General features: G+C 43.2%; 1 protein-coding gene across 1 annotated transcript in view; it reads right to left on the minus strand.

Annotated features, from left to right (window-relative positions):
• The window catches only part of LOC134730109 (uncharacterized), a 50,362-nt gene extending 38,105 nt beyond the window's left edge, over positions 1–12,257 (minus strand). The window contains exons 1-2 of the mRNA XM_063603207.1: positions 12,230–12,257; positions 10,421–11,833 (exon numbers count right to left, since the gene is read on the minus strand). Of these exons, the coding sequence (XP_063459277.1) occupies positions 10,674–11,833; positions 12,230–12,257 (1,188 nt within the window). The 3' untranslated portion in view covers positions 10,421–10,673. The remainder of the gene's footprint in view (positions 1–10,420; positions 11,834–12,229) is intronic.
• Between the last annotated feature and the right edge of the window lie 527 nt (positions 12,258–12,784).

Consider the following 12,784-nt stretch of genomic DNA (forward strand, 5'->3'; position numbering starts at 1 on the left):
TAAAATTAAGCTTATTTAATAGTGTCCACTGGAAAATATTTTCCCAATAAAAGTTATTCAATATTATAATAATTCTGATTCAAATCTGGATTCCCAAACATGCCAGCTAACATTCTGGAGAGGAAAACACCCATCAGAACAAAATGGCATATTCAAAATTAGAGTCAAAATATATTTACTTCAATTAATACAGAGCACGACAAAACTAGCTTTTTGGCTGCTAGATCACATTGTTGACAACTGCTATTTCCAAGTTTTGTTTGTCTTTTTTCCCCCAATCCCTGCCATGTAGCCATGGCTCTTGTACAGTTGAGTATTTAATCAAACACAGAACTGAAAAAATCATCCCTTTCAGATCTTACATGGTTGGTTGTTGAATACTTCTGTAATCCTAAAACTTGTTTGTCTTTCTCAGCGGCCTTCTACTATTCTCTCATGCTTTGCTGCATTCTGAAGGTGACAAAGGTCTTTATGACCATGTCATCTCAAACTGTGAAATAAACTGGTCACAACTGTGACACTTTTGGCAGGTGGTTTCACACCCCCACACCTTCCTTTTTCCTAACCATCTTCCAGTTTAGAATGAATGTGTGCCAGAGTGAGTTCTGGCCATAGAGACATAGTCAGAAATCTGCTAGATGGGGCCTTTGGGGAAGACACTGCCAACCTGACAGAAAAGGACAATCAGCTGACATATCTCCTTGCCTTTTTCCTCCTTAGTCCTTTTCCCTTGTTCCTATCTGGATGGCAGATGAGATATGATGGCAGATGGAGGCATGATGAGAAAAACAACACGGTAAAAGCAACACTCTAAGAATCTTCCATTTTAAGAAATGGAGAAAAGTAGGGTTGCTGATGGCATCACAGAGTTGTCGGCTGCCAACCTCCAGACTCTATGCTACATGAAAACATAAATCTCTATTTCTCTTAGCTACTGTTAGTTAGATTTTCATTGCTTACATCCATAAGCAGTCTTAACGGATAAACTAACAGCTAATCTTCATGCATAGCTACTACATTTTTGTGGTCTCTACCCAAACTTTTCAAGGCTCTGTTGATGAACCCAATTATCAAGTCTGAGGCAGCACTAGATAAATTATTAATAATTAGAAAAGCACGTTTTAAGTCATGCAAAATAAAACAATGCTAATACAACTTTTCTACTTCACCTTTGTTCAATACACATTTTAAGGAGTGAGTCAGAAGAGAAGCAGAATCATTCCACTGGTTTGTTATATTGAACTCATCCCTGGCATTATAGATCTAATAAGTAAAAGTCATTAGTATATATCTCCACCCACATCTTAACCTGTAGGCTTCGAACAGTTGTAAGAAAACGCTTAGCAACATAAATAATGAGACTGTAAAAATGTGAACAGAAAGGAGAGATGATATCAGTGATATTTGTAAGTGCTATGGCAGTGAGGGTGGACAGAATTCAGCTTGTGTGATAGATTAAAGAAAACAGGATGAGAAGGCTAGTTTTCAATAGGAAGAAAAGACATCGCTGGGTTCAATGTGTGACATTAGATGAGTCAGTGTGATATCCACAAAGAAATGTCAGGTTTAAAGGTCAAAAGAGACCTTTCTGAGCCACATTTGCCTCAGTTCACTCCTGCTGTGTTTTGTTTTTCATTGCACTAGTTTCCAGATAGCATTACTGTAGACACACACAAATATAAGAATACATACACACGTACACTTTGATGAGCCTTCTATTTCTCATTCCACATGTCCCCAGCTCTTATTTAAACCTTAATTAAAATCCCTTCAAAAATCTTATTCACTAACAAAGATGCAGGAAAGTACATGTTTTTATGTACATGTACATTAAGTTTTCATTGCATCTAAGTAACTGTCCTCTTATGCGATATTGACAAGACATAAATGCTTTCAATATTAAATCCATGTAAATATCCTGCAAAAATATATTAAAACTATAAATGAGATTTTCAGTATTCTTTTTATAGCGATTGGCAGATTTTAATATTCAAGAAAAATTAATTTCATCATACACATTAAAAATATAGGAAATTTCATGCAGACATGAAGCTTCCAATTCAGCTTTTATGGCAACTTTTAGAATGAGAGTTACATATAAATACAGTATATTTTACAGTTAACAAACTTCATAATTTTATACTGAGATTCATACAGCTTCTCCTTATATTGTACATATTCCCCACCTTGCTCACTGATTAGCGTACCCTATATCTGCACTGCTTCAGAATACGGAAATTAAAGAAAAAAACCCACAAGAACAATGGACTATCTCCTCCCATTTCACAAAGTATATGAAAATGTTTGTGTATACAGCTAATTTAAGAAAAACATTTTAAACTTTAAGGCTTACATACTTTGGTAGCTAGGACTAAAATTAATACAAAATTAAAGAAATCCTCCAGGGATACTTCTATTACTGACTGATAACCACATTTTCAAGTTTAGAATGTATTAACTGCAAAAGCTGTAAGAAAAAAAGTGAGGCAAATTTGTATAGAACATTTAAAAAACAATATTCATGATATGAGGGATAAATTAACAAATGAAGTAACCGATTTCAGAATTAACTAAAACGTGCTATAATTTAGAAATGTAACATTATTAAAGAAAACCTAATAGAAAAAAATTAATTAATAAAGCCAACCCACCAGTCTCAACGTGTTTTTGCCTGTGAGAAAAACAAAGATCATTTCTTTTGATACAAATTGTAAAAAAGTGAATGTTAGTCAGTGAATAAAAAGCACATCTAAGCCATTCAAAAAACATCATGCATTCCTGTTCAATTGATTTCTTAAAAATATGTAGTTTGCAAGTTTTTTTCTTTAAAAACAATAATTTGAGTCTTTCATTCCTTGCCACTAAATTCAAGCATTCATGTAAATAAGAATTCCCACCAAATGAACATCTGCTAAGTAATGAGGGACACGAAAAAGAGAAATCTTAAAAAAATAAAAACAAAAACAGGTTACAGACTTCCCAGTTTTGACATGTCAAATTAACTGCATCAAACTCTATTGCATAATGAGAGTAAAGGTCACAAAAGTCCCATCACTGTACACAGAAAAGGTCCCCCCAACTAGTAAGATGCCAAATAGGGTAGTGAGTCCCCAGCCTAAGTGACAACGAAGGTCTAAAGATTTACAAGTAAGTTTTCCTGTTAAAACATGACATTTATGCGACCAGCATGTTACTGAGATTAAATCCGTCTAATTTAAATTGCCACAGAGGTTATTTAAAGCAATCACAATCATCTGTGAAAATATTCAACAAGCGTTCTTCCTTTTCTCCAAGAAAAGGCTAAAACATTAGTCATCTCTACTTTCCAAGCTACTGGAAACAGAATAACATACATTAAAAAATACAAAGGAAAACTCCCTCCAATACAGATCTGCTAGAGGTAGAAATTTAAAGCAGGATATACTGTTTAAGCTCCATCTATCAGGGAACAAAATTGGTATTAATCTGAAATTACATGATGGCTGCAGCTTACAATACTGAAGACACAGACCATAGGCAGCAATTTATCCCTGAATTTCATAATCAATATTGCCAACATTAATACCATTATGACAGTTTTTCCTAGTACATAATTGTTTTAATGAAAAAAGTGCTTGCTTTCATAATCCAGATAATCTAAAGAAAAGACATTTTTGTCACTACCAATGACTTTCTTCACAGAATTGGAAAAAACTACTTTAAGTTCATATGCAACCAAAAAAGAGCCCACATCGCCAAGTCAATCCTAAGCCAAAAGAACAAAGCTGGAGGCATCACGCTACCTGACTTCAAACTATACTGCAAGGCTACAGTAACCAAAACAGCATGGTACTGGTACCAAAACAGAGATATAGACCAATGGAACAGAACAGAGCCCTCAGAAATAACGCCACATATCTACAACTATCTGATCTTTGACAAACCTGAGAAAAACAAGCAATGGGGAAAGGACTCCCTATTTAATAAATGGTGCTGGGAAAACTGGCTAGCCATATGTAGAAAGCTGAAATTGGATCCCTTCCTTACACCTTATACAAAAATTAATACAAGATGGATTAAAGACTTACACCTAAAACCATAAAAACCCTAGAAGAAAACCTAGGCATTACCATTCAGGACATAGGCATGGGCAAGGACTTCATGTCTAAAACACCAAAAGCAATGGCAACAAAAGACAAAATTGACAAATGGGATCTAATTAAACTAAAGAGTTTCTGCACAGCAAAATAAACTACCATCAGAGTGAACAGGCAACCTACAAAATGGGAGAAAATTTTCGCAACCTACTCATCTGACAAAGGGCTAATATCCAGAATCTACAATGAACTCAACCACATTAACAAGAAAAAAACAAACAAGCCCATCAAAAAGTGGGCAAAGGATATGAACAGACACTTCTCAAAAGAAGACGTTTATGCAGCCAAAAGACACATGAAAAAATGCTCATCATCACTGGCCATCAGATAAATGCAAATCAAAATCACAATGAGATACCATCTCACACCAGTTAGAATAGCAATCATTAAAAAGTCAGGAAACAACAGGTGCTGGAGAGGATGTGGAGAAATAGGAACACTTTCACACTGTTGGTGGGACTGTAAACTAGTTCAACCATTGTGGAAGTCAGTGTGGAGATTCCTCACGGATCTAGAACTAGAAATACCATTTGACCCAGCCATCCCATTACTGGGTATATACCCAAAGGATTATAAATCATGCTGCTATAAAGACACATGCACACGTATGTTTATTGTGGCACTATTAACAATAGCAAAGACTTGGAACCAACCCAAATGTCCAACAGTGATAGACTGGATTAAGAAAATGTGGCACATATACACCATGGAATACTATGCAGCCATAAAAAATGGTGAGTTCATGTCCTTTGTAGGGACATGGATGAAGCCGGAAACCATCATTCTCAGCAAACTATCACAAGGACAGAAAACCAAACACCACATGTTCTCACTCATAGATGGGAATTGAACAATGAGAACACATGGACACAGGAAGGGGAACATCACACACTGGGGACTGTTGTGGGGTGGGGGGGGTAGGGATAGTATTAGAAGATATGCCTAATGCTAAATGACGAGTTAATGGGTGCAGCACACCAACATGGTACATGTATACACATGTAACAAACCTGCATGTTGTGCACATGTACCCTAAAACTTAAAGTATAATAATAATAAAATTAAAAAAAGAAAATGAACTCATAACTATAAAATTACCCACAAAAAAAATCAATGCCTATTAAAAAACGGTTCAATTTAAAGAACAGAATTCCAGTTCTCAGCTCCAACACTGATCAGCTTGGACAAATCTGTTCCCCTCTCTGGACCTTGTTTTTTGGATACTTCACATGGGGATAATAACAGCATTGATGGCTGGGTTGTGGTGAGAATTAAGGGAGAGAGTCTGCATAGTAAATCCTCCATAAACATGGGCTTCTGTGACTTAATGGTGAGCTCCTGGAGGACAGGGAGATGTCCCGTTTTTTCCAGGACACCTCCAGGGCCCCACCCCAGGACTTCGCTCTGTGCCAGACACGCAGTAGAAACACAGATTGCTGAAGTAACTGAGTCTCCATTTCTGTGGCTACTGGCCAAAGACCCAGAGAGCCAAGGCAGGCTTCCAGAACGCCCTCCCCACCCAGGCCAACTCTCCTGTGTGTATCCATCTCATTTCCTGGGTAGGTGGGGGCAGAGCAGCAGCCCAGGCCTGGCCTTCTGTGCTGAGTCTGGTAGGGGCCAGCAGCAGCTGCTCCTCCAGGGGAGTGCCTCCCAGTGGAGGCCAGGAAGGAGGGGAGAGCTGGGGGTGGTGGTGTTACCAGAAAAGGGTCCCGATCCAGACCCCAGAGAGACTTCTTGAATTTCTCAAAAGAAAGAACTCGATATGAAACCAAATTTTATTTTTACGTTAGTACATCTTTAATGCTAAAGCTACTTTTTAATAATAAAATTTTACAAATCTATCCAGTTTTAATTAATGACTATAAGGTAAGATTTTCATAACTATTTATAACTCTTTATAATATTTTTTCTTGTTAAAGAACTGATCAATGTTCCAAAAAACCCTATTATTTTGACATATGGGCCCAGATTCTGGCTCTGTTTCAGTGCCTTCTGTTTTGATATTTAATTTATGGAAGAACTAAATAATACCCTTTTCATTTTGGTCAACACGCTCAGACACACAATTCTTTACAAAGTTGTTTCATAAATGTCCTATAACTTGCTTAAATTTTATTTTCTTTCAGCTAAAAATAATACTTAAAATTTCTAAGTTTAGACTAAACTCTTTTTTTTGTTTTGTTTTGTTTCTAAGACAGAGTCTTGCTCTGTTGCCAGGCTGGACTGCAGTGGTGCGATTCGGCTCACTGCAACCTCTGCCTCCCAGGTTCAAGCGATTTCCCTGCCTCAGCCTCCCGAGTAGCTGGGATTACAGGCGTGTGCTACCAGCCTGGCTAATTTTTTGTGTTTTTAGTAGAGACAGGGTTTCACCATTTTAGCCAGGATAGTCTCGATCTCCTGACCTCATGATCCACCCACCTCGGCCTCCCAAGGTGCTGGGATTACAGGCGTGAGCCACTGCGCCCGGCCTTCCCACGCCTTTTTAAAAAATCAAAAACAGGTAATTTTTCTTTTTAGTATAAGCAGTTTTAATTACGTACCAGGTGCAGAGTCTAGGATACAAGACAGAACTGCAGATAAAGTCAACTCTTTCTAGCATAGCTAGGAGGCATGGCTAACTCCACCTGTCCCAGGGCCTTACACAGAAATCTAACAGCTCCAAACCACATAATCTGAACAATTTTCTAAAGTCAAAGAAGTGGTTTATGACATTAAAGCACTTAGCAAATTTAACCTCTGACTTAATTTACACCAAATGTCTAAATTTTGAAGACATTTTCATTTTACCAATAACTTTTAAAAGCCTTTATTCCCCAAAGATTACTGAAATCACATGAACTAAAAGGCATTAGAGCTTCTATTTTTCTTAAGAAGTATTTGAGAGCTTTCATTCTCTTTAAAGCCAGTTAATTAGAACTCCTTTATACAAACATCACACATACAGCACTTCTAGACAAGATCGAGCAGTTCTAAGTTTTTCTTTCCCATATTATGACTTTCTGACTTGTCCTATATTTCCCTCTTTTTTTAAATAGTCATTCTACTTTAGGACAAGAATTTGTAATACAAGATCCTCCCTCCCATAAAATCTCTTTCCTTCATAACTTTCTTTACCATAAATACATCTTCTATCTGCAACTTTCTTTAGCTCTCTTTCCCCGACTAATTGCTGATGCCCACCCTCAACAAAAAGGTCAGCTAAAGCAAGGCAAAACAAAGCAGAGCCTTCCCCAGGTTTTGAGAGGGACCTGTCTGCTTACATTTCTTGGGGGTCCATGAGGAAAACAGAGGCTCCTCCTAAAATGGGGTCTCTGGCACCTTCTGGTTTTTCCCAAGGAGTCCCAGGCTGCCAGAAATTACCTTAGCTCCTCTCATGTGGCCATCAAGAGTGACAGCAAGACAAAGACTACCGAAATAATTCAGTCAACTGAGAAGAAAAACTTAATACTGCCCCCATTGTAAAGATGGATACACGGAGGTGCCACGCAGTTTAAAAATTCATGTACACATACAGTTAGGCTCCAAAGCTCACTCAACCATCCTGTAATTCTGCTAACACTACGCCCAGTCACTGATGCACTTGGTATGGTAGCTCAGGGCCCCCTTAGAGCTTAGAAACTGGGTTTCATGTCCTCATCTACAGCTATATAATTTAACAATTTTCCTCTGAATTTGTTGGATTCTACCCCTATATATCTCAAATTGTATTAATATTACTCAATCTTAAAGGAGACTGTGATGCCTTTAGTCTGTAGAAACATTAATCTGTAAACAAATGACTACATGAGGTTAACGGTATTCAAATTTTTTCTATATGCTTTAAAACACTAAGGCTATGTATTGAGAAACACACCTAAGAAACTGCAACCGATCTACTCTGGACAAAAATTTAGACACGTCTTCAAAATAAGCTATATAGTGGTACTTAGGTGTATTTTTACATATATCAACAGTATTTTACATATTCATGACCTTAAAAATAATTTTTTTTTTTTTTTTTTTTTGAGACGGAGTCTCGCTCTGTCACCCAGGCTAGAGTGCAGTGGCGCCATCTCGGCTCACTGCAAGCTCCGCCTCCCGGGTTCACGCCATTCTCCTGCCTCAGCCTCCCGAGTAGCTGGGACTACAGGCGCCCACCACCACGCCCGGCTAACTTTTTGTATTTTTAGTAGAGACGGGGTTTCACCTTGGTCTCGATCTCCTGACCTCGTGATCCGCCCGCCTCGGCCTCCCAAAGTGCTGGGATTACAGGCGTGAGCCACCGCGCTCGGCCAAAAATAATTTTAAAAGTGTAAAAATTATAGACCTTATATATTTGTTGGCTTGAAAAAAAGATACAATATAGATTGTTTCCTTAAAGCAGTCAATACAATGCATAAATTTCTAGAGTAATCAGTAAAAAAAAAAAAAGTTCTTAACAAAGGTATTAACATTAGGAATAAAAGAGGGCTCAACACTGCAGGTTCTTAAAGGCAAAAGTTAGTGAAGCATTGTTTTTGGTTGTGAATCTTGCCCTAAAAACATTATAATTCCACATGATCCTCCCCTTCCTTTTCCTGTTGCAAAGATGTGGTGATGAACCAAATTTGCTCATGCAGATGACAATACTCTTGAAAATGGTGGCAGAGAAATAAAATGAAGGGGATATGGTTCTCTTAATGATCTCATACACTGGAACTTATTACCTCCATGCCTCCTGCCTATCTCAGACTAATATGGGAGAGAGAGAAAATGGCTGTTTGCGACCAATATTTTATTCGACGCTTCATTTTTTGATTCCCCAAATAACTACTTACAACGAATTAACAGGATATGAAAGCACAGCTACTCAAGAATCTAAATAATTATCCAACTGATTTTTGCCTCATCTCTAAAACAATAACGGACTGATCATTTTTAAAATACAACACACTGGGCCGGCGAGGTGGCTCACGCCTGTAATCCAAGCACTCTGAGAGGCTGAGATGGGTAGATCACAAGGTCAGGAGTTCGATACCAGCCTGGCCAACATGGCAAAATCCCATCTCTACTAAAAATACAAAAATTAGCCGGGCACAGCAGTATTCGCTTGTAATCCCAGCTACTCAAGAGGCTGAGGCAAGAGAATTGCTTGAACCTGGGAGACAGAGGTTGCAATGAGCAGAGATCACCACTGCACTCCAGCCTGGGCAACAGAGCAAGATTCCGTCGGGGCGAGGGGTGGGGGGGGGGCGAATACAATGAGAAGTCGTCTATTTTTAACTCAGTTTTGGACTGTTGTTTGTTAAGGCCATCGCTTGGGATAAAGCAAACAAAGGGAGGAGGAGGAGAAACAAGAAAGGACACAAGGAATAGAAACAGCAGCATAAGAAAATGAACAGGAACAAGAAAATGATGATAAGCAGAAGAAAAACCAGGCTGGAAAAAAAGAAAAAGAACAGGTAAGAGAATCAAGGAGACCTATTATACATTTTGTCCCCTTCCTGATTCATGAAATTTAAAAAAGTCCAAGAAAATGTGGCACATATGCACCATGGAATACTACGCAGCCATAAAAAATGATGAGTTCATGTCCTTTGTAAGGACATGGATGAAGCTGGAAACCATCATTCTCAGCAAACTATCACAAGGACAGAAAACCAAACATCGTTATGTTCTCACTCATAGGTGGGAATTGAACAATGAGAACACTTGGACACAGGAAGGGGGACATCACACACCAGGGCCTGTTGTGGGATGGGGGGAGGGGGGAGGGATAGCATTAGGAGATATACCTAATGTAAATGACGAGTTAATGGGTGCAGCACACCAACATGGCACATGTATACATATGGAACAAACCTGCACGTTGTGCTCATGTACCCCAGAACTTAAATAAAAAAAAAAAAGTCCAAGACTACCCTGACAAAAAAACAAGCAAAACGATACACAAATAGTCACCCCCCAAACTTCTGTTAATAACACAATGGCGCCACTCACACCTGACTCAGGTGCCAGCAGGAGGAGGGCGCCCTCCAGATTCAGCAGGAGATGCGGGGAAGACTCCTCCTTCCCCTGGCTGCGCCTCCACCGCTGTCACAGAGGCCCACAACTTCCTACCCACCCCAGGCCAGGCAGGGCTGCCCCCCAATGCTCCTACCTGCCTTCCAGGCCCCCAAACTTGCTGCTGCTGCTGCCACCACTAGCACCGATGCTAATACAACTACTACTGCTGTCACCCTCAACGCACAGGCCCACCCTACAAGGCTCCTAACACCTGACCACTGCACTGCCTGTGCCCTGGCGGCAGCCAGCCGCCATCCTACCGCTCAGGTGCTCTTCAGTCTTCATTGCCGCCCTCCTACCACTCCAGCGCTGAGTCTTTAGTCTCCATGGCCGCCACCAACCACAGCGAGGCGAGCGGTGGTGCCACAAGCTCCAGCCTCCAGCAGGCAGCTCCTGCTCCTGGCATGAAACGACTGGGCAGGCAAAGCCAAGAAAGCCTAGAACAGGATGCAGAGAGTGGTAGCGTTAGAGCCTCACCTTGTCATGCTGGCCACTGGATGGCAGAGGCCGGTTTCAGCGAAGGCACTCACACCCACCCTCCAAAGTCCAGCCTCTCCTTTTGGCCCAAGTTGGCCAGGAACTAGGGCCTGGAGTGGGGACTGGAGACACCACAGTGCCTGGGCTTCTTACTCCACTAGAACCGCTGGGCCCACCCTGGCTGCGTTCCTCGGGAAGCAGGAGCAGCAAAAACTGAACCCCAGCCAGCCCTCCCAACCCTAGTGCTGGTTCCTGTTCCTGACGCCTCCACCCACGGGGCCCTATCACCCCGTAGTGGCAGCTACTGCGTGCCCGGGGGTCCCAGGCAGTCTCCGCAACACATAGAGGGCGCGGGCCTGGGAACCACGGCTGGTCTAGGTGACGGATTGTGCTCAGGATCCCCGCGGAAACGTTGTGCATCCGCCGCGCTCCAGCAGGAGGAGATGGCCCTCTAGAGTCTGGAGTCCGGGGAGACGAGGACCGCTCCTCTGACCACCCGTCACTAACACCTCCAGCACCAGGGGGGCAGCGCAGCCCCCAACAGCACCCCAACCCACCGCCGGCAGTGTAGCCCCCAGATAGCGCCCCCAACACCTCACCCCCAACCACCGGCAGTGTAGCATCCAATGGCGACCCCAACCTGCCCTTGCTTCGGACACTGCAGCACCCAATGGCGCCCACAACCCGCCCCCTGCCGCGGGCAGTGCAGCCCGGGATAGCGCCCCCAATCCGCTCCCTGCCGTACACAGTGTAGCCATGAATAGTGCCCCCAACCAGACCCCTGCTGGGGGCAGTAATGCCCTGATATGGCACCCAAACTGCCCCCCAACTGCGGGAAGTGCAACCCCGGATAGTGCCCCAACCTGCTCCCCACTGGAAGCAGCAACCCAGGGAGGCCCCCAACTCACTCCCTGCCTCCGGTAGTACAGCCACAGATAGCGCACCCAACCCACCCCCTGTGCGGGCAAGGTAGCCCCCGATAGCACACCCAACCCGCCCCGCCGGAACCAATGTGGCCCCAGGTAGCACACCCACCAGCTCCTTGGCACGCAGTACAGACCTCTGATAGCACCCAACCCGCCCCCTCCCAAAACGGGCAGTGGATCCGTCCCTCAATAGAGTCCCCAACCAGCCTCCCACCTCCTCTACACGGGCAGTCTGGCCCCCAGTAGCACTCCCAATAAACCCTGCTATCTCTGTCTCAGTGTAGGCCCCAGAAAGCGCCCTCAACACCCCCCTCCCTGCTGCCAACAGTGTAGCACCCTGTAATGAGCCTAACCCGTCCCCCACCACAGCACTGCAGCCCCAGATAGTGCTGCCAACCTGCTCCCTGCTGTGGGCAGTGCAGCTATGGATAATGCCCCCAGCCAGCTTCTAGACGCAGGCAATGATGCCCTGGATATAACACGTCCCACCCACCGCAGGCAGAGTAGCACCCGATAGCGCCCCCAACCCGTGCCTGACAAGGGCAATGCAACACCCGATAGTTCTTCCAACTCGCCCCCTGGCCACAGTCACTGCATCCCCAGATAGTGCCCCCAAAACTCCCCACTGCCGCTAGCAGTACAGCTTGGGATAGTGCTCCAACCCACCCCCAGCCAGGGGCAGCGCACACCCCATAGCGCCCCCAACCCACTCCCCTCCGTGGGCAGTGAGGCCCCAGATACCACATCCAACCAGCCTCCTAACACGGGCAGTAACACCCTGGATAGGGCCTCCAACCCGCCCCACCACGCCACAGGCAGTACGGCATGGGATGGCGAACTTTTCCCACCACCATTTTACCATTCTGGCTACGCTCTAGTCTCCCTGGCCCACACCAACCGCAGCAGCGAGGTGAGCCACGGCAGGCTCCAGCCTCCACTGTGCTAACGAAATTGCTCCTCCTCCTTTTCCTCTAAGCTTCCAGACTCCAGTGTGCTCAGGAAGTGACTCGTTTTCTTTTTCCTCTAAGCCGGTACTAACCAGCTACACAAGCTGACGCAAGAGAGCTTGGAATGACAAAACTCCCCGCTTGGCATCATTTATATATGAGAGTTTATGCAAATGAAGTTCCTGGGCTACATGTTCTGATTGGATGAGGAAAACCTCTAGGCCTACTCTGATTGGACTTTGTTATCATGTTCTGATTGGTTGTCCTAAGACTT

This window comes from Pan paniscus, chromosome 23 (assembly GCF_029289425.2).
Source record: "Pan paniscus chromosome 23, NHGRI_mPanPan1-v2.0_pri, whole genome shotgun sequence".
Taxonomy (NCBI): Eukaryota; Metazoa; Chordata; class Mammalia; order Primates; family Hominidae; genus Pan; species Pan paniscus.